Genomic DNA, 23,684 nt, shown 5'->3' with positions numbered 1-23,684 from the left:
GGTTTTAGTCGGATGTGGCACCCATCTATGCCACCCTGAAAGATGCAGATCCAGCCAAATCCTGCTCCTACCTCCTCCAGTTCATAGTCAGAAGGAAAGGTGATGACCCTCCTCATGATCCCACTGACTCCGTTATGCACAGATGACTTTGGGATGGCAAACGCTCATGAGACCATGCGATTGCATCCTGCCTGTGCTAGGCAGTATAGGAACATTAACAGCATGATGTCCCTTCTCCACCCATGATCAGTTTCCTGCCTCAGTGCATTGATGAGTGAGATGAAAGAGAGTCTGAAATCTGCCCTGAGGTCTCCACCATAGAAATACAGCTGCAAGATGGGCACAGCTGGATTAGGGTGACAATATGTCAGGTTCCCATGCTGTAAAGCAATGCACGTAGTTTAGTTAATTTGTTTACTATTAATACTTATGTTGTTATCTAATTAAAGGGCTTGAAAAATCCTATATTGTTATCCCTCATACTTCTTCTTCCACACATTTCTTCAATTACAGCCGGAACCGCTGGACGTACAGACTCCGTTCAAACTGCGTTTCGAAGGCCTCGACTCAGATTTTTACAGTCGATTGGCTTTGTAATTTTTAAATAAATTTAGGTTTAAAATTTTAAAACTTCCCATAGGAATGAATGGTGGAATGTTCAGAATTTCAAATTATAACTGCAAGTTAGAGTGTGTGCTGTCATGAAAATTTATTTTAAAATCTCCTGGATAAACTGCTGTAAAATCCTTAAACATTTACCTAGAAGCTCCATTTTAAATGGTAGAGAAACTTGTCTTCTCTGGCACGCCGAGATATGCTCATAACTCTAAAACTAATCGATCAAATGATTATATATGTTTGGCCATAGGCACAGAAAACTGCCCCATTGGCTACCATGTCAATTTCTCAAAATCAGAGTTGGCTTTTTCACAATTTGCCTCTGTGCCTCTTGTCATAAATCAGACAGTATTGGGTCAAACCACACACAATTACATCAAAACCATCAGCAATGGGTCCTCTCTCACACAATATATTCGGTTAAGAGATAAGTTAAATATGTCGCGAAGTATGACCGTTTGTTCGGAGGGTGCAAATCAGATTAAACAAGGCTTCTCCACTCAGAGAAGAAGTGAGAGTGACAGTTATTTTTGAATGTTTCTACCCCCTCACCCCACACACCATGCACACATACATACATCTCTCTCAAACCCACTCCACACAGTCACACACATATACACCACACACACATATACATCTCTTATACCTACTCCACACACACACACCTCACAGACATACACATACATACATCTCTCTCACACCCACTCCACACACACACATCTCTCTCATACCCACTCCACACACACATACAGTTGTGATCAAATGTATTCAACCCCCAATGCTGCGAAGGGTTTTATGGAATTCAGTGCACATTTGTAATTGTGTTCATAATGAAATCTTACAAGGACTTGTTAAAGAACTAAATGCAACTAAGATAGCATCAATTTTTTTTATCATAAAGTATTAAATGGCCTTTTTGTGATTTCTTCATTGACACAATTATTCAACCCTTTTACGACTACCACTCCTAAGAACAGAGGTTCATTCCAGTGTTTTCCATCAGGTATTGAAAACATCTGTGGATGTCAACGAGCAGCAATCAAGCATGATAAGCACCAATTAGGCAGATTTAAAAGGACTGTGATACTCAGCTCCTTCTAGACATCTACTGGTGTGTTTCCAAGCATGGTGAAGGCAAGAGAATGGTCCCAGAAGACAAGAGAAGAGGTTATTGCTCTTCACAAGAATGGCAATGGATATAAAAAGATTGCGAAGTTGTTAAATATTCCAAGAGACACTATCGCAAGTATCATTCGCAAGTTCAAGTTAAAGGGCACAGTGGAAACGTTACCTGGTCGTGGCAGAAAGAAGATCCTGACCGCGACTGCTGTGCGCTACCTGAAGCGTAATGTGGAGAAAAATCCCCGCGTGACTGCTAAGGAACTGAAAAAAGACCTGTCAGATGTGGGCACTGAAGTTTCAGCTCAGACAATAAGGCGCGCACTGCATAACGAAGACCTCCATGCCAGAACGCCCAGACGCACCCCCTTGCTGACTCCAAAGAACAAGAAAAGTCGACTGCAGTATGCCAAAAGTCATGTGGACAAGCCACAAAGGTTTTGGAACAGTGTACTGTGGTCAGATGAAACTGTTTGGGACAATGGACCAGCGCTATGTTTGGAGAAGGAAGAACCAGGCTTATGAACAAAAGAACACCTTGCCTACTGTGAAGCATGGCGGGGGGTCAATTATGCTTTGGGGCTGTTTTGCTTCTAATGGTACAGGAAAGCTTCAACGTGTGCAGGGTACCATGAATTCCCTTCAGTACCAGGAGATCTTGGAGGAAAATGTGATGGAGTCAGTCACAAACCTGCGGCTTGGGAGACGTTGGACCTTCCAACAGGACAATGATCCGAAGCACACATCCAAGTCCACTAGAGCATGGTTGAACATGAAAGGCTGGAACATTCTAGAGTGGCCATCGCAATCACCAGACTTAAATCCAATTGAGAACCTCTGGTGGGACCTAAAGAAGGCAGTTGCAGTGCGCAAGCCTAAGAATGTGACTGAACTGGAGGCTTTTGCCCATGAAGAATGGGCTAAGATACCCATAGGTCGCTGCAAGACACTTGTGTCAAGCTATGCTTCACGCTTGAAAGCTGTCATAACTGGAAAAGGATGTTGTACTAAGTACTAAAAAATAATGTCACTAGGGGGTTGAATAAAACTGATAATGATGTGAGCACAGTAAAGACATTTGTGGTTATTCCATCATAAATATTATGTTATGTTTGTCTAATTTATAAGTGCCTCTTTGATATAATTGTAAATAATCAAAATCAATGTCAAACTGGCCAAAACACTTTATTTCAGTGGGGGTTGAATAAATTTGATCACAACTGTATCCCCTGGGCCGAATACGCACAAAACTCCATCATTCATTCGTCCACCAAACTAACCCCTTTCCAATGTGTATACGGTTACCAGCCTCCGTTCTTTCCTTGGGATAAAACCCCCGCTGATGTTCCCGCTCTAGACGACTGGCTAAAGAATAGTGCCCGTGCCTGGGAGCTCGCGCACGCTCTACACCCGCCGTATGAATGCTGACCGCTGTCGTCTCCCCGCTCTCATCTATCATCCCGGTCAGCGAGTGTGGCTGTCCACCCGCAACCTCAACCTCCGCCAACCTTGCCACAAGCTCAAGCCCCGATACATCGGACCTTTCAAGATCCTTTGCAGGGTAAATGCAGTCACCTATAAACTCTTGCTACCCCCCCAATACCGCATTCATCCCGTCTTCCACGTCTCCCTCCTGAAACCTGTCCATTACAGCCCCATGTCAGTATCCCCGTTACAGGACCGCCCCCCGGTACCTCTGGACATTGACGGTAGACCTGCTTACATTGTACGGGAATTACTGGAATCACGACGTCGACGTGGAGGTCTCCAGTATCTTGTCGATTGGGAGGGATATGGTCCCGAGGAACGGGCCTGGGTATCCGCTCGCGATGTCCTCTGCCCGTCGCTCATTGCCGACTTTCATGCTGTACACCCACATTTCCCTGCCCCCCGGGGTCGTGGCCGGCCACCTTCGAGGCGTGGAGCGTCTAGAGACGCTCCGTTGTGGGGGGGTAATGTCAGGAATAGCCGATGACATATCAAGTTCACCTGTTTCACCACCACGCCCACATTCCATACATACTTAAGCACCAGAACTACACTTCCTGGTTGTGAAGTATTGCCTCCATGTTGTTGCATACCAAGCCTTTTCTCCGGTCTGTCTGCCTGTGTACCGAACTCTGCTTGCCCCCTAGACCACGTCTCCCGCCCGACCCCTGGATACCTCCCGAACTCTGCCCTCGCCTCTCGACCTCGGACCGTTCTGACCACCGCTACTCCACTATAGCCCTACACCAGCATAACACCGCTGTGTGCTCTACCAGGGTATCTGCACATTTTTAAATCTCAAATTCAATGACTTTTAAGACCTTTTTAATACCTCTCACAAGAAAAAATAATACTATTACCGGGGATGCAGGTGTGTTCCACATCGTTGACGGGGGGGGGGGGGGGGGGGGGGTGGCGAACGAGAATTGAGAATTGTTGACGGGGGGGGGGGGGGGGGGGGGGGGGGGGTTGGCGAACGAAAATTGTTGACGTTGTTGAGGCCGTATACTCCAACGCTAGGAATCTTGCACTAGGACCCTGGAGCGGTTATTTTCTGCATTAGCGCTAGATTCGGCAAAGTTCACGTCGCGCCAGAACAACTGAACAACACACACTTATAATAATTTAATGCCTCCCCTCATAAAATTCCAGACATTTTAAGACATTTTTAGGCCTTGAATATGGAAAACTAAATTTAAGACATTTTAAGACTTTTTAAGGACCCGCGGGTACCCTGTCTACGTGGCCTGCTGTACTGAATTATCTTAATAAAAAGCACTCACTTCCGCATCAGGATCTCTCCTTGCGTGTTCCATTCGTTACACTCACTGATTAATGTGTACAGACCACAAGGGAATTACAAACGATTTCAGCGATTTGGCAGCAAATTTAGCGGTATGCAGTGACAAGATAATAATGGTAGGAGACTTTAACATACATTTTGATAAGGCGGTGGATCCGCTGAAAAGGGCCTTTACTTCAATATTGAACTCTGTTGGCATTATACAAAATGTAACAGGACCTACTCATTATCGTAATCATACCCTAGATTTAATTCTTACGCTGGGTATCAATGTAGATAATATAAATACACTCCTGCAAACTGCAGCAATCTCCAACCACTGTCTAGTCCAATTCGAGCTACATCTTAAACTAAATACCATCTTGTCTCCTCGGCATTGCCTGATAAATTCCTCAACAGCATGATGAATTGAAACCCTTCCTGATTTAACTGCTTTAGTCTACTCGCCAACGGATCCAGAGGAGTTAGATAGTCTAACCGACTGCTTAGAGAATATCTGCAGATCAGCTCTAGATATAATAGCTCTATTCAAATATAAAAAGGTTAGATCTAAAAAGCTTGCCCTGTGGTACACTGACCAAACTCAAAACTTTGGAAATGGCGATCTACTAAGCTGGAAGTATTCCACTGTACCTGGAAGGATAGCCTTATTGAATACCAAAGGGCACTCACTAAAGCACGCTCAGCATACTTACCCTCACTGATTGAGAATAATAAAAACAATCCTAGATTTCTTTTTAGTACTATTCCTAAACTTACAAAAAATCAAGCAGGAGCTGAACCTCAGATTCCAGGAAACCGCACTAATAATGTCTTTATTGATTTATTTGATAATAAAATAGAGAATATTAGACAAAATATAAAACCTTTCATAGGAACTGGTCTGTCATCTGGTGTGGTCGATATTGAACAAAATTTTACATTAGGAGGAAAGCTTGAAGCTTTTCATCCACTCCCACAATCAAAATTCGAGAAAATAATTTCATCATTAAATTGTATTACCTGCACACTAGACCCAAAAGTTCCCTCAAAATTACTAAAAGAGGTATTACCAGTTGTGACTTAAGTTAACTCATCCATTACAATAGGTCACATGCCCAAATCCAAATGCTGTCATTAAACCTTTGATCAAGAGACCAAATCTTGATCCAACTGTACATCTAATTATACACCCATTTCAGACATATCATTTATCTTAGGACCACTATTATTTACAATATATATGCTATCATTGGGCATAGTTATAAACAACTTTCACTGCTATGCAGATGACACTCACACTTTACATATCAGCCAAACCTGATGACAAACTCAGTTTAGGAACAATTGAGGCCCGTGTAAGAGATGTTAAATGCTGGATGTCGCTAAACTTCCTCTAACTTAATGGGGACAAAACAGAAGTTCTTCTTCTTCTGGGTCCAAAGGCTGCAAGACAGAAAATACCAGATCTAATGTTAAATCTCGCAGATTACCCCATTACACTTGGCTCAGTAGCCAAAAATCTGGCTCAGTAGCCAAAAATTGGTACACGCCTTTGTGAGCTCCAGATTAGACTACTGTAACTCATTACTGTCAGGATGCTCATATAGGAATCTAAATAAACTTCAAATAGTTCAAAATGCCGCAGCCAGAGTTCTGACTAGAACTAGAAAATTCGATCATATCAGGCCAGTCCTATCAGCCCTGCATTGGCTCCCAGTTAAATTCCGTATTGATATTTGAATTCTTCTACTGACTTATAAAGCACTCCATGGGCTTGCTCCTGATTACCTCCAGGAACTTATTTCCTATTATGAACCCCCACGTCCACTAATATCACAGGGTGCTGGCCTCTTATTAGTTTCAACAATTAATAAGGTAACAGCAGGTGGAAGAGCCTTTTCTTATAAGGCCCCCCAGCTATGGAATAAACTTCCAGAATGTGTCCAGGATTCTGACAGTCTTAATCTTTAAGTCTAGGTTGAAAACTTACTTATTTAGTTTAGCGTTTGGTAATTAAGGTGCTCCCATAGATCAGGTACACATCCAGTGGTTCATGGGCAAAGGGTTTTATGGTAAACTGGGGTGCTGGTGCTGTCATCCTGACACTGCACGTGGTCACCCGCACATTATCCCATACAGAGCTAATTTTCCCTGTTTTATTTTTCCATATGGCTGCCCGCCTACCCAAGAAATACTGAGACGAGGAGAGATGAGCTTTTCCTGAGATCCATCCTGGGCCAGCCACCTCCTGCTCAACCAGCTATGATGAAGGATCAACACACTGCCTGACTAACCAGTGTTGATGAAGGAAAATCCCACTGCCCTGGACCCTCTCACCGCCCCGAATTCTGCCCTGCTCTGTCTACTATTACCAATCATCAAGACGTTTAGGACTGAATAGGAATTACATAGGGAACTCATGCATATAAATACACACCAAGATGAGATTTTGTTGTTATGGTGACCGGCATCGGCCAGAGGAGCATGGCTTCCCCCCTGAGTCTTGGTTCCTCTCAAAGTTTTTCCTTGCCACTGTCGCCCTTGGCTTGCTCACTGGGGGCTTGGACTCGAACACTTGTAAAGCTGCTTTGTGACAACAACTGTTGGCGCTATATAAATAAGCGCTATATAAATACATTTTGATTGATTAAGACACCTGTCCTACTACTACTAAGATGGCTAAGACCAGGGGTGCCCACAGTTTTCAGCTTGCGAGCTACTTATAAGATGACCAAGTCAGAAAGAGATCTACCGGGGTGTCGGCGAACGTAATTTGTTGAGCGGGGGGGGTGGCGAGCGTAATTTGTTGAGCGGGGGGGGGGGGGGGGGGGGGCGAACGTAATTTGTTGAGTGGATTGCAGATTGGCTGCCGTGAATGTCAATCAAAATACAACCGTCAGTGCAGATGTGCGATTCATCTACTACTATTTTATGTGACGCGATCTACGCACATTCCTTCGCGATCGACCGACACTTCCTTCGACGTAATGAGCACCCCTGGCTAAGAGCTGTTCAAAGACTCCAGAGACAAAATTGTAGACCTTCACAAGGCTGAAAAGGGCTACGGTGCAATTGTCAAGCAGCTTGTTGAAAAAAATCAACTTTTGGAGCAATTATTAGAGAATGCAAGAAGCTAAACATGACTGTCACTCTCCCTCAGACTGGGGCTCCATGCAAGATCTCACCTCGTGACATAGTAACGATCCTAAGAAAGGTGAGTAATCAGCCCAAAACTACATGGGAGGAGCTGGTCAATGAACTGAACAGAGATGGCACCTCTGTTTCCAAGGTTACTGTAATACACTAAAACATCATAGTTTAAAAGTCATGCATGGCACGGAAAGTTCCCCTGCTGAAATCAGCACACGTCCAGGCTTGTCTTAAGTTTGCTCATGACCATTTGGATGAGCCAGAGGAGTCATGGGAGAAAGTTCTGTGGTCATATGAGACCAAAATAGAACTTTTTGGTCTTAATTCCACTCGCTGTGTTTGGAGGACAAAGAATGATGAGTGCCATTTCCCAAACACTATCCCTACTGTCCCACTATCCCATCATGCTTCGGAGTGGTTTTTATGCACATAAACCCTTTATGATTTCTAAGTGGGAGAACTTACAAAGTTGAAGGGTGTTCAATTAATTATTTTCCTCACTGTTTGCATATCTGGAGGGCCAACCAAGACACACACTGAATGATGACAGTAATTTTCTGTTAACTATTTCTTGTACATGTATTAAATGTAATTTTCAAGAATGTTAATGGTTACTTGCTGCAACATTTGCAAGACCATTAACCCTAATAGTTTTGTTAGGTGGATGTCTATAAGGTGAACTTCATCTTACCAACATGTGGATAATGTGAAAGTAAAACTTCGAGTTACAGCTGTGTCCCACTGATGTAATTGGAGTTAGAAACACTGGTGTGTTGTGGTAATGGAAAATATGCTTAACATCCATGGAAAATTTAGTAAGCAGTTGCACTATTTGAGCATGTACTATTTGAGTACATCAAATAGAGTATGCTCTACTTGAATATGTCTGCGTGTAAGTTGTACTATGCACTGTGTGAGTATGTTAGCTTGCAAGTTGCACTATGCAGAGTGCAAGTATGTTAGTAGCTACTGGAATGAGCAGAGGGCTTTTTTTCACTGCACTGCCACCCAATTCCAAATATACTGAATATTTACTGAATATCAGTCATCAGCCTCTTTTCCTCATTCATTTTCTCATTCCTACTGGTTAAAGACTCCACTGACCATTTTTTATTATCTGTGCAGGCAGGAAGCTGTATATCATCCATCATCCAACTCTCAGGGAAGACTGAACGTGACGTTTCTTCTTCAAAACCATCAGGATCAAGTTCAAAGACCTCATCTTTTAAAAAAGAAGAAAAGGTTTAGTATGTTCTATTTTTATTTTATCATTTGCTACTAAATTTTTTTTTTGTAAATGTAAAATAGTGTGTGTATGTGTGTATAATATATATATATATATTAGGGATGCACCGAAATGAAAATTCTTAGCCGAAACCGAAAACCGAAAATGAGGAAACCAAGGCCGAAAGCCGAAAACCGAAACACCGAAATAGCCTACATTATGCCAATTATTAGTAACATTGGATTTATGGCTACTAACCTCACTAAAATCAAGGCATTGCTATTCAAAGAATAAATCAACTACAAAATTTGATTTGAAAATATTTATTTAGCACTGACATTACAGCAGTGGTTCCCAAACTTTTTCTGCCGTGCCCCCCTTTAGTAGATGAGAATATTTTTGCGCCCCCCCCCAGTCAACACATTGACTAGGTATGTGTTGAAAACTTACAAAAACAATAGGTTCACAACTTTGGTCAAACATGAAAAAATAAACTTCAAGAAACCTTTTAAATGGTTCAAGAATTCTAAATATAATTTAAAATAAATAAGGAGATGAAATAAGAGAAACAGCAATACATATGCGGCTAGTTTGCAAGCGCAGACATCACGCAGAGCACAAAGCATGTAACGGCCAGAACTGTCTCTTTAAGGGAGCGAGTTGAGCGCGCGTATGGAATATTGTTGTTATTTTAGCTTTCTGCCGTAGACCGAGTCAGACCACTGCTCTTTATTTTATTTCTGTAAATAACGCATTAAATGAGCTTTGGACAACTCACCAGTTCATGTATGAACAGTGAAGTATTGCTGGAGCCCAGGTTTATTTTGGTCAACCAGCAAATAAACGGACTAAGTGGAATACCACCAGCGCGAGTATTAAGGTTGAACTAACTCCAAAAAGCAAGCAATACAAGCATAGAATTAGACTGAATAGATCTGTTTTTATGGATCGGTCACATTGTCCCCAATACATGATCTAGAATTGTTTCAGATATTAATCGGTGCATCCCTAATATTGACACATGTGCACGTTTTACTTTCAAGCTCCGCGCCCCCCCTGCAATAGCTCCGCGCCCCACCTAGGGGGCGCGCCCCCCACTTTGGGAACCACTGCATTACAGTAATGCATATTATAAAATAAAATTAGTGGTGGGCCGTTAACGGCGATAACGCTGACAACGGCCGACCACTAATTAAATTTAACTCGCTTGCAGACCGTTTTTATCTGAGAGGATAAATATATGTATTTTATACGAGTTAAATTTAATTATAACTGACTGGCCTGAAAGATAAATATAAATTCTCTCATAAAAACGTGTTGAGTTGCAACAATTTTAAACAGCTCAGGTAAACAATCGTCTGCTCGGCAAAACATAACGGGGCTCAATGTGCTCTATTAGCCTACGAAATCCCTACGACAGAGAACGGCTGATCGTCTAAGGCAACGAGTTCCATAATTTTTGGTGTAATGTCCTTTGCCTTGGCGCCATCACCATTTTTGCTAGCTTTATCCAAATAAGCGCATGCAGGTGGCGATTTTTGCTTGCGTCATCACAACACATTGTTTCGGCCGTGTTGTTTCGGTGATGAAAGTATTTCGATGGCCGAATTTTCGGTGCATCCCTAATTATATATGTAACGTTGGTTAAATTACCAGGACAGTTTACTGTTGACAACTCGTCTCTTTTATTTCAACATTAATACAAGTGAACTCACTCAAGAAAAATAACGAATCTTCTCTCTCATTCTCGCTCCTCGCGCACTTTTCCACTCGCACACACAACTTAACTTAAAGAAACAGTAACCCAACAATCCCTTAAGGATCATTACAATACTTTACCCATCACAGTATTTGGTTATTGTGAAGAGTGCTCAAATGTGGCTCTGACTGGGGATCACTGGACCTCTGTTAGCAACAAGAATTATCTTGGTGTGACAGCTCATATTATAGATGACGAATGAAAGATCCAGTCATTTGCTTTAAGCATGCAGAAGATCACTAGGCACTATGGAGATGCCTGTGTAGAGGACTTTATGCCTGTGGCAGAGGCCTGGGAAATTAAAGAAAAAGTCTACCATCTAAAATGCTATTAAAAAACATCTGATTTACTTCACTTCTTCTTATTCTTCCAATATCATGAGCAAAGCTCCCAAAATTAAACATTTTGGTCAGAATTTCCAGTGTTCTGAAAACTGTTTGCTTTTGTTTTCTGCACTCATCTATTGGTCTGTGTAGTAGACTGGTGGAAAAATAAACAAGATGTTGAAGTTTATGCTTATGTTCATTGATTCATTCATCATTCAAACTTAAATTAATATTTCTCATGTTAAATATTGAAATGCGATTAAAATGCGATTAATTTCGATTAATTAATTACAACGCTTGTAATTAATTCGATTAATTTTTTTAATCGCGTCCCACCCCTAATATTTATATATATATTATATTATATATTAGGGGTATAATATAATATATATTATAATATAATATATATTATATTATATATATATATACACAGTGGGGAAAATAAGTATTTAGTCAGTCACCAATTGTGCAAGTTCTCCCACTTAAAAAGATGAGAGAGGCCGGTAATTGACATCATAGGTAGACCTCAACTATGAGAGACAAAATGTGAAAAAAAATTTTGAAAATCATTTTGTCTGATTTTTAAAGAATTTATTTGCAAATAATGGAGGAAAATAAGTATTTGGTCACCTACAAACAAGCAAGATTTCTGGCTGTCACAGACCTGTAACTTCTTTTTTAAGAGGCTCCTCTTTCCCCCACTCATTACCTGTATTAATGGCACCTATTTGAAGTCGTTAACAGTATAAAAGACACCTGCCCACAACCTCAAACAGTCACACTCCAAACTCCACTATGGTGAAGACGAAAGAGCTGTCGGAGGACACCAGAAACCGAATTGTAGGCTGGGAAGACTGAATCTGCAATAGGCAAGCAGCTTGGTGTGAAGAAATCTACTGTGGGAGCAATAATCAGAAAATGGAAGACCTACAAGACCACTACTAATCTCCCTCGATCTGGGGCTCCAAGCAAGATCTCAGCCCGTGGGGTCAAAATGATCACAAGAACGGTGAGGAAAAATCCCAGAACCACAAGGGGGGATCTAGTGAATGACCTGCAGAAAGCTGGGACCAACGTTACAAAAGCTACCATCAGCAACACACTACAATGCCAGGGACTCAGATCTTGCAGTGCCAGACGTGTCCCCCTGCTTAAGCCAAGCACGTCTGAAGTTTGCTAGAGAGCATTTGGATGTTCCAGAAGAGTATTGGGAGAATGTCATATGGTCAGATGAAACCAAAGTAGAACTATTTGGTAAAAACACAACTCGTCATGTTTGGAGGACAGTGAATGCTGAGTTGCATCCAAAGAACACCATACCAACTGTCAAGCATGGGGGTGGCAACATCATGCTTTGGGGCTGTTTCTCTGCAAAGGGACCAGGACGACTGGTCCGTGTACATGAAAGAATGAATGGGGCCATGTATTGTGAGATTTTGGGTGCAAACCTCCTTCCATCAGCAAGGGCAATGAAGATGAAACGTGAGGAGATCTGCATGGAGGAATGGGCCAACATACCAGCAACAGTGTGTGCCAACCTTGTGAAGACTTACAGAAAACGTTTGACCTCTGTCATTGCCAACAGAGGATATACAACAAAGTATTGAGATGAAACTTTGTTATTGACCAAATACTTATTTTCCACCATTATTTGCAAATCAATTCTTTAAAAGTCAGACAAAATGATTTTCTCAATTTTTTTTTCACATTTTGTCTCTCATAGTTGAGGTCTACCTATGATGTCAATTACCGGCCTCTCTCATCTTTTTAAGTGGGAGAACTTGCACAATTGGTGACTGACTAAATACTTATTTTCCCCACTGTGTATATATATATATATATATATATATATATATATATATATATATATATATATATATATATTAGTGGTGGGCCGTTAACGGCGGTCGTTAATTTGATACTCTTATCGGGCAATATAAAAATTATCGCCGTTAATCTATTCTTAAAGTTGGATTGGGAACTGGGTCAAAATGGGTAAGCAAACTATGATGATGACTTTCAACTTGATAGTTTAGCTCGGCTGTATTCCTAACCAAATTGCACAGTAGGGGCGAGAACGAGTTTTCCAACCTGTGAATTGTTTGTGAATTTGTTTTGAGCAGTGTATATATACATATATATATATATATATATATATATATATATATATATATATATATATATATATATACACACACATGGATGCAGCCACGAAGTCGCCAGGTTTGCTTCATGGAAAATTCATTTTTAGGAACGTAAAGTGTTAACAGAGCGGAGCTCGGAGCGGTCGTTTCTGCATGGTCCTGGCGCTAGATTCGTCGCTATTGAAATATTTCTTTTTAACTGTTAAAACTGCAGAGGACCAAAACCGGCCTTTGAAAAAAATTACGTAATTACAAATTACGTCCGTGAGGTTAAATGTACTAAATGTTGGCTTACATTTCAAATATCATGTTTAGCTGAATAAACATGTTATCAACCCCTTTTAATGTACAGTATGTAGGCTTACAAATTCATGTTTAACTGAATAAACCATTGAACACGAGTAGCCTACATTTTATTGAGCATGTATTTTTTCTTCAAGTATCAAAGTAGAACAGCTTCCTCAAGCAGTCATTGATGCATTTGGAAACAGGAGACGAGCCCCTGGTCTAATGTACCCTCTGTATTAAGAAACCCTATCTCAAAAACTGACTTTTAGTCATTGCTTGGGTAGCACGCATATGAGCCATTTTAATATAGATTAATCTAGATTAATCTAGATTAATTTCAAGATTTCAGTGAGATTAATCTAGATTAAAAAAAATTATCTATGCCCACCCCTAATATATATATATATATATATATATATATATATATATATATATATATATATATATATATATATATATATATATATATATATAAGCACTGAGAGGGTAAAGTGTTTTAAATACACATCAATATTTACATTTTACCTTAAGGTCTTTGAGAGTTTCACTGATGTAAGTGTTGCTGCAGATGAGCCTTACTTCTGGCAAGGTGCAGCTCCTCTTGGACTACCTCTGCCTTGAGGTTAGCCAGCTTACTACAGCAGTGGAGGAAGGCTTCACGGCACTCTGGTCCGTCCTCCACATATTCCGCTCTCCGCTCACAGGTGTAGCCCAGCAGGTTCTCCACCATCCCATCCACACAGCATTGCTTCAGTGTCTCATTATAAGCTTCCACTGCATATGTAGTCAACAGCAAGTAAATATTCATGTACAAACTAAACGAGACAGATTTTAGTCAATGTTGATGGTCATTTTTCAGTCCAAAGTAAGTTCAGATCAGTTACACATTTGCCAGGGTTTCTTGCACTTCATTGTATTTGTGTATCACTGTTGAATCCATTATCAACTTGAATCAGGCATTTTAGAGCAAGAGACACACTGGAATCAGAATTGGGAAAATCCCCACCATTCAAATGATCAGTTACACTCACCCAGTGTTCTTCTGAGCTGTGATACAGTGACATCCCTTCGCCGTCTTGTTTGTACAGGACCACAAGAGAAATCTTTACCAGTGCCAAGAAAAGTAGATTTAAAAAATAAGAAAATTAAATGGGTTTTATAATTGAACCATGACCTGTAAAGCTCATGACTCATAATAAATATTCACTTAGCAACGCACTAACTTGACTAGCTGTACCATGTCAGACCAATCAAGGAGCTCAATGTAAACATTTTAGTTTTGAAAACAAGTTACATAACTGTCACATTTGAAATTTCCTTTGTTGAAATATCTGTGTATGTTGGAATGATTTTTACTTTGCAAAATTGAAAATAGAAAAACGTTTGGTCAATGGCCCCGTACCAGTACCACTGTGGCCCAGTGGGGGTCCTACTGCCCTATACCATACCTCTTCTGTCTGTGGTGCTTCCTGCAGAGTTTGAGATGAACAGCAGACCTGCGTCGTAGAAAACCCCCATGCTGTCTTTACCACTTCCAGCTGTGCAGGCTACATCGTGCTCCTCAATAGTGTCCCAGATCTTATTGTGAAACCCCAGTAAGTATTTCAACAAGTATGAAATTTCTCATTCCGTGTGTCTCACTCACCATGAAATCATACACCAACAATGATGATTTCAAGGCTTGCTTCTAATTACTGACCTTGCTCTGTGTTAGTCTGTTCTTCTTGTTGAGGACGTAGATGCCTTTATCCACAGCTACCAGGCTCACATGTGCCTTAGGATTCCCTGTGATTTTTATCTTCATCTCATCAGTAGGCTCATATGAGTCAGTTGTCTCCTTTGTAACTTCAAGCTTCATGTGACAGAAGGGCAGATGTGTTACACAAGACTACAACATCTTTCTTGCATTCATTTTATTAAATGTAAACAAATCAACTCCATCCAACTCGATAATAAATAACTAGTAAAATGGAGACTAGCTCAGAGGAGAAAGTGTGTTGCTATATTTATTTGTTGTTATAGACTTTTTTGGTGAGCTGCTTCTCCTCGGAGGAGGAGATGGAGTCAGAGGAGGAGAGTAGTTCACCAAGACTCCTACTGAGTCCAAATGCGATAACAAATCTCATCTGCCTATAGACCCTTCTGTTCCCTTCTGTTGTTCCCTTTTTCCTCATGTTCACTGCTGACAGGAAAGTTAATGATTTCTTATTGTGCTTATTTGTAGTTCTGAATGAATCTGTGAGACCAAAATACATAATTTAGTTGTTGATTAAATGGAGATCTGCAAGCCTTGATATTCTGGTATCTTGTTCCTTTATTATACTATGTGAACAATGTTTGAAGACCATGGGGTCTGCAAAAGTGGTATTATTATTTTTGTTCTTTGTTTGTGGTGAAACTCCCTATAATGCCTTGATATGGACAAAAGAAATGAATATTCATGAGAAAATGTCCTGGTTTTTAAATTACCTTCATTGGACCATTAAGACTGGATTAAACTTAATTAAGACTGGATTAAACTTTCGCGAGTGACCGTAGCGCGCGACTCCGCACGCGTTTATACATGACGCGTCACATTATTTGCAGTGTTGTTCGCTCTCTGTGGTCGAAAATAAAGGCTTACAAGAAGCCCTGCACATTGCGTCAACTGTTGCAAGTTACGAACTACCGTCCAGAAAGACAATGTCGAAGAAAATCCAGCAGCTGTATGATGAGGAAAGGGAAGTAAAACAGGTTATTGTGAAGAGCGCCACAAATGTGGCTCTGACTGGGGATCACTGGACCTCTGTTAGTAACAGTAAGAATTATCTTGGTGTGACAGCTCATATTATAGATGATGGATGAATGGAAGATCCAGTCATTTGCTTTGAGCATGCAGAAGACACTTCTAGGCACTATGGAGATGCCTGTGGCAGAGGCCTGGGAAATTAAAGAAAAATATACCATCATATACCAAATGGTATTAAAAACTAGGGATGTCCCGATCCAGCTTTTTGAACTTCCGATCCGATACCGATATTTATTTGCACTTCCGATCCGATACCGATATCGGCCGATACCGGCCTATCCGAGCATGTATTAAAGTTATTTAGCCAACTTACTTTGTTGTCAAACTCATGTTGAAAAGCGTTTTACTCTTGATAACAAGTAGCCAGCTGAATTAGGTGTGTTTGAATAATACACAATGGTTGGTAAGGAGAAACTGACCTGTTTATTTAGCAATTAATAAACTCAAAATAGACAAAATATTAAATAACAAACAGAAATAGCATCAGTAAACCAAGGATTAAAAAGCCACAAGTGCAAATAATATTGTAAATTATATTTAAAAAAAAAACACACAACCTGAGTGGAAAATAGTCTATTATTAACATTAACATCCATCAGTGCTCTTGAACAAGTGTAAACCAAAGCTTAAAAAAAAATCCGTGCACATATCGTAAACTAATTAAAAGCAAAATGCCTGCTACTCCACACTTTGCTGCTCCATCCCCATCTATACACTCCCTTCAATTCAAACGTTTCTGCCAGTGTTAGTTGTGTAGGACCTTTCTTTTTGTCTTCGGTTTTCATTAGAAACTCGTCATGTTGTTTATGGTGGTATTTCGCTAAATACTTGATTAGATTGGTGGTATTAAAAGTTCTTACAGCTTTACCACAACGCTTGACTTTACTGTGGCATATGTTGCACTCTACCTCTTCGTCTTTGTCATCCTTTAAGGTAAAATAATCCCACACAACTGACCGATAACTTCAAATTTACACGGCGGTCCGAGATGCCACGGAGCTAAATTGGGGCAGAAACTACGCTCGTGTGCTGAAGGTGTGCTGGAAAATGCGGACCGGATTTTACTCTCACTAGCAAAAACTGGAATGGATTATCTAAATGGGTGCGCAGGAAAACCGGGATCGGACTTAAAAAAACTGGATCGGGAGTCTGGATCGGCATTTTCTCGTGTCTGCCGATCCGATACCGATACGCATTTTTTGCTAATATCGGCGGCCGATCCGATCCAAATATCGGATCGGGACAACCCTATTAAAAACATCTTCTGATTTACTTCAATTCTTCCAATATCCTGAGCAAAACTCCCAAAATTAAACAACATTTTTGGTTAGAATTTCCAGTGTTCTGAAAACTGTTTGCTCTGTTTTCTGCACTCATCTATTGGTCTGTGTAGTAGACTGGTGGAAAAATAAACAAGATGTTGAAGTTTATGATTATGTTCATTGATTCATTCATCATTCAAACTTAAATTAATATTTCTCATGTTAAATACTGAAATGCGATTAAAATGCGATTAATTTCGATTAATTAATTACAAAGCTTCCGATTAATTCGATACATTTTTTAAATCACGTCCCACCCCTAATATATATATATATATATATATATATATATATATATATATATATATAATTATCCCATTTTATTTTATCTACTTACAGTTTGACAATCGACATCTAAACAATTACAAAAATATAAGCAAATGATTCAACCGTGTCTATTCAATTTGTGTTGGAATTTGAGGGGTTAAGTTAAGTGGAAGCCTGTAAGCCTGTGTCTCCCACTATCAGGACTGTGATGCCTCCGCAGAATGTTGGTGATTGGTGGTCCCGCTGTTCATTTACAGAGGTTATAGGTTACAGAGGACAGTTATAATTCAGCGCAATACCAGTTTCAAATGACAGTAAAATGGACCAATCATATCTTCCCTCTTAGTTGGGCGGGCTTAACTATGATCATTTCTGCCCACTGTGGCGATGCTAGCTAGCATTAGCATACCACCGCTAGCTAGTTTAAAATCATTCCTCTGATGCCATTGTGCGTGTCATTTAAATATTCCGCTTCCGAGGAACACGGAGCTGTGGAACCTTATTTTGCTTAAGAAGTTATCTAGTACATATATTATTGTTTATTGCGTTTCTAAAGCTGTACTGTCGTCTCAGTTTTTTCTTTATTGCAGTTCATTATAAGAGGAAACAAATTTTTTTGTTTTACCGTTCCCATGCAAGAGTCCTTTAAGTCAACCCAGACTGAGTCGGACACAATCTCAGAGGATCCAACACGATAAAACGCCACAACCCGAAACGAGGGGAGCATCTCCTTGGTGATGTCGATCGGCACAGCAAACACGGTGCTCCCATTCCTCGCTTCACTCTGGGCATGTACGATTTGCCCTTTACTTAGGATCTAGTTTACAAAGGGAGGAAAGGTGGCATGATGTAATCCTCAGCAGCAAAAGCACATCATCAGTCATGATCAATCGCTCCTGAAGAGAACATCTGAGCATGTCTGGGCATTACTCACCAATAAGGTGACGACTTCATTTCCTCCCCTGCTTCCGAAATGCAGCTTTATGTGGAAGGAACTGCCCAGCTTTAGCTCCCCACTAGGTATGTCTAAATGTAGGTAGTGTTCGGAGACGGAAATGTAAGCTTTGGCCGTCATTGTTTTCTTCGCTTGCCTTTCATTCGTGAGTCTCTCAACTTCTGTTTTCACCTTTGGAAGAACAAATTGAACTGAACATTTATCACAAGGTTTCAAGTGTGTAAGGAAGGGTGCTGGTGCTCTATCAGAAGAACTCTAGTAGTAGTCTGCATGTAGTAGAGAGTGTAGTCTGCATGTATGTGCTCCTGCTTCATGCTCTTACCATCTAATTACAATAGAAGCCACAAATCAAACTGAGTTGAGATGTTAGTATTAAACAATAAAAGGCAGGAATCAATAAGATTTACATGGTATACATAAATAAAAAATATTTTTTCCCAAGAAAATATACAATACATTGCCAAAGTTATTTGCTCACCTTCCTTGACTCACATACGAGCTTAAGTGACCCCATTCCTAATACATAGGTTCAATATGACATTGGTTCACCTCTTCAACTCTTCTGGGAAGGCTGTCCACAAGGTTTAGGAGTGTGTTTATGGGGATTTTTGACCATTCTTCCAGAAGCACATTTGTGAGGTCACAAATGATGTTGGACAAGGAGGCCTGGCTCTCAGTCTCCGATCTAATTAATCTCAAAGGTGTTCTATCGGGTTGAGGTCAGGACTTTGTGCAGGCCAATCAAGTTCATCCACACCAAACTCTGCCATCCATGTCTTTATGGACCTTGCATTGTGTACTGGTGCACAGTCATGTTGGAAGAGGAAGGGGCCAGCTCCAAACTGTTCCCACAAAGTTGGGAGCATGGAATTGTCCAAAATGTCTTGATATGCTGAAGCATTCAGAGTTCCTTTCACTGGAACTAAGGGGCCAAGCCCAGCTCCTGAAAAACAACCCCACACCATAATCCCCCCTCCACCAAACTTTACACTTGGCACAATGCAGTCAGACAAGTACCGTTCTCCTGGCAACTGCCAAACCCAGACACGTCCATTAGATTGCCAGAAGGAGAAGCACGAATAGTCACACTAGAGAACACATCTCCACTGCTTTAGAGTCCAGTCTTGGCATGCTTTACACCACTGCAACCAATGCTTTGCATTACAGTTGGTGATATATGGATTGGATGTGGCTGCTCGACCATAGAAACATATTACCTGAAGCTCTCTGTGCACTGTTCTTAAGTTAATCTGAAGGCCACATGAAGTTTGGATGTCTGTAATGACTGACCCTGCAGAAAGTTAGTGACCTCTTCGCACTATGCACTTCACTTTATGCACCCACTGACCCCACTCTGTCAGTTAACATGACCTACCCCTTTGTGGCTGAGTGGCTGTCGTTCCCAAACACTTTCATTTTCTTATAATTCAGCTATAATACAGACAGTTATAATCCAGAGAGTTGACTGTGGAATTTTTAGAGTTTTTTTGGAGTTTCACGACTGGATTTGTTGCAGAAGTGGCATCCTATCAAAGTTCCACGTTGGAATTCACTGAGCTCCTGAGAGCAGTGGCGTGCACACATAGACATCAGGTGATGCTAAAGCACCACCAACTCTGCCCTTTATCAACGAAAGTGCCCTTTTGAAACTTCGTTTTTTTTTAATTTTTTTTTTTTTATTATTATTTCATTTTACTGAGGTCGGTTTGAAATGATCTTTTGAAAACCTGAGCGATTAAAAACAATGCCCTGAAATGCGCCACCACCTCGCACACACCCGACCTCTCTCTTCCTTTAACACCAGATGCGCTGCAGCAGCAGTTCACTTCAGCGAGTGGAAGGAAGCGTCTTCAGCACAACACACACGGTCAGATAGACTTCTTCTCCCGTGCCCCACCAGCCAGATCACATACACATCAAGTAAAATCGTATTGTTTGCCCTCTAAGCCCAACGTGAAATCATTTTCTTGTGCAGTAAAATGTCTCATACAGCACCAAACTAAGCATTTTTAGCCGACTGGTCACCTGATAAACTAGTCGCTCTAGCCCAAATCAATGATGGATAACGTGAGGATGACCACATACAAATAATTAAGGTAGAGTTTGCAAATCTATGTATTAAGCTGAAAGTTTTCTGTTGTATAGGTTTTGTTAGGCAACATAAATTAACACGTTCGTTTGTGAAAGAAGAAACGGGAAGTTCCCCATTACCTGTGAAAAATGCCCATCTGCATTCATGTAATGACAACACTCAGTAGCCTATAACTCCTTCTCGTACTTTACGGTCTTTTACTGTCTTAATTGTAGGCCTATATTGATTTACTAATTGCAATTGCAAAATATATGCAACAAGGCCTGCAGACAGTGGAGGGTAAACAGAAGTTAACTGAAGGACATGGCTGTATATTGGATATAAATTATATCAGTTGGCTGCGTGACTTTTTTCCATTGAAAACTCACGTTTAGAGAATGTGACAAATAAAAGTCAAATTTCATTCAACATGTGCTTGTAATTTTTTTTATAATGAAGTGTTCCACGTGCGCTAAAAAGTGCCCTTCACCCCCCCCCCAGCACTTGCCCCCCAAAATGTCTGTGCACGCCACTGCCTGAGAGTGACCCATTCTTTCACAAATGTTTGTATAAACAGTCTGCATGCCTAGGTCCTTAATTTTATGGGGCAGTCATGGCCTGGTGGTTAGGGAACTGGTCTTGTGACCAGAGGGTCGTGGGTTTGATCCCCAGACCTGAGGCCATAACTGAGGTGCCCATGAGCAAGGCCCTTAACCCTCAATTGCTCACTTGTATAAAAATGAGATAAAAATGTAAGTCGCTCTGGATAAGGGCGTCTGCCAAATGCCATAAATGTAAATGTTGTACACCTGTGGCCATGGAAGTGATTGGACACCTGATTCTGATCATTTGGATGGGTGAGCAAATACTTTTGGCAATATAGTGTAGATTCTGTACTTTCTTACTATATACTACAGAATTTGTATATTAAGGATTCTCAAAGTAATATATTTCTGTGTCCTGCCATTGTTGTGCTGTGTATTAGTTTATAAAATATTTTAAAAATGAAATATGCAGATTTTTATAAAGAAAAATATTATCTAAATATTATCTAAAGCTAATCAGGTTTTCCTTTACAATCATGAAAGTGTAGCATATACATTTGTCATTTAGCCTTAAACATTGTTCATGAAGAGAAATCATCAAGATTAGGGTCCGTCATGTTTGCAACCTTCAGCCTTTTAGTTTATGCTTGTAACATGTCATTATATCACAGACCAGCTAAGAAATTCCAAGTAAGTTTGTAAAGTGAATCTTACAGTAAAGCTTAGACTTGTACTGGCTTGCGGTGTGTTGATGGTGAACTGGGCCACTCCATTCGGACCTGTCTTGGTTTTCAAATTGCCTGGGGTCGCCGAAATTTCAATGTCTTCTGCTGGCGTCCTGTCAGGGTTTGTCACATATACCTGTTACACAACAAGAGTCAGATGTGACAATCACTGAATATATAAATAAATAACAGTAAAAAATATAATGTGGTTAATACTGAGTTTTCATTTAGAATTACTCAAGAAATGTATTCAATAATGATAACAATATTATGATCATAATTATAAAATAATTATCTAATTGATTTCCAAAATTAAAAACTTAATAATCATCCACATAATACATAAATAACATGAAGAGTTTGGTTCAAAAACGCTATAAATCCATTTTGATCAATTTGAGTAAAAATGTATTTTCTTTAGCAAGAAAGTGGTAGGCTAAAAACCACTGTTTTCTGTTTCAAACTATCAAATACCATACTAAGGTTAAAAAAACACAAAAAAATCAAATCAAGATTTTAATATTTAAAGATTTATTTTTAAAAAACAATTCGTTTTTTCGCAAAACGCAATAAATCCATGCCATGTTTTTTTTCAAAATGTCTTGTATATCCTTTGGCATCAATAGAACATTTTTTTTGACTGAAAATGTGCAAAATACGATAATAAATAACTGTAAATTGTACATCTTAATATAATAGTTTGACCATTGGGCCTAAAAACACAAATTTCAAAACATTTCATTAACGAACAAGACATTGTCACGCTACAGCCCCGAACCCCTCCCTTCGAGCGTGTGTTAATGTTCTCCGTGTCTTTGTATGTACGTCCGTGTGTGTGTGTGTGTTCACTTGTCTCGATAGACTAACGCGTTTCACGCGTTGCTTGTTAGGCTACGTGTATATAGTGTGTGTGTTTGTATCGTTTGGTGCTCGTCTTTAACGTGACATTCGTTGTGTGTTAAACCGTGTCAGCACGCCGTGAGCGTGTACTGTTTAGTGTGTTCTACTGGTGTTATGATGCGCCGTGAGCGTGTACTGTTCAGTGTGATTGACAGCTGTTTCAAGACGCCGTGAGTGTGTCAATCGTCAAGCTCAATAAACGTAGCCTTTAAACGCACCTCGTCTTTGCATCCTCGACTCTCTTGCACCCGTTACAGACATAAATAGTAAAATGGTATAACTATTAACATAAATAGTATAACTGCTATACGAACAGGCTCCTCTATACCATCAAAACCGTTCATTTTAGCGGACTTTGAGAGTGAAAAACGAGATATATTTTAACAAAGTAAGCTACAAGAAATGCCGGGCGGCTCAACAGGTCGCGTTCTATGATGTTTCCATATGTGGTGGTGCGCTGTGATTGGATGAGTGGAGATGTGGCGTTCTGCGGGAAATCAGGAGTGGCGTTTGTTGCATTTTGGAAAGAGAGAGAGAAAGTAGGGCAGTATTACACGGCGGATGTGGCGTTTTGATCAAAATTGAATATTGGCTTTTCAAGAATGGTCACATACCATTCTGATTCTAGCTCTAACTCATTTTTTTTTTAATGGCGTTTATCACGTTTTGGAACCAAACTCTTCATATATTCTCCAGTTCTCTGCTAAGT

The 23,684-nt window shown here is 40.3% G+C and overlaps 1 protein-coding gene across 1 annotated transcript in view; it reads right to left on the bottom strand.

Annotated features, from left to right (window-relative positions):
* The window catches only part of LOC143490841 (complement C3-like), a 159,887-nt gene that overhangs the window by 48,827 nt on the left and 87,376 nt on the right, over window positions 1–23,684 (bottom strand). The window contains exons 12-19 of the mRNA XM_076989351.1: window positions 22,065–22,211; window positions 18,714–18,905; window positions 18,405–18,596; window positions 15,102–15,254; window positions 14,851–14,980; window positions 14,434–14,505; window positions 13,982–14,176; window positions 8,765–8,882 (exon numbers count right to left, since the gene is read on the bottom strand). Of these exons, the coding sequence (XP_076845466.1) occupies window positions 8,765–8,882; window positions 13,982–14,176; window positions 14,434–14,505; window positions 14,851–14,980; window positions 15,102–15,254; window positions 18,405–18,596; window positions 18,714–18,905; window positions 22,065–22,211 (1,199 nt within the window). The remainder of the gene's footprint in view (window positions 1–8,764; window positions 8,883–13,981; window positions 14,177–14,433; window positions 14,506–14,850; window positions 14,981–15,101; window positions 15,255–18,404; window positions 18,597–18,713; window positions 18,906–22,064; window positions 22,212–23,684) is intronic.

The sequence above is a fragment of the Brachyhypopomus gauderio genome, unplaced genomic scaffold, assembly GCF_052324685.1.
Source record: "Brachyhypopomus gauderio isolate BG-103 unplaced genomic scaffold, BGAUD_0.2 sc67, whole genome shotgun sequence".
In the NCBI taxonomy this organism is placed as follows: Eukaryota; Metazoa; Chordata; class Actinopteri; order Gymnotiformes; family Hypopomidae; genus Brachyhypopomus; species Brachyhypopomus gauderio.
The sequence above is the reverse complement of the archived record's forward strand: the minus strand, read 5'-3'. Positions and strand labels throughout refer to the sequence as shown.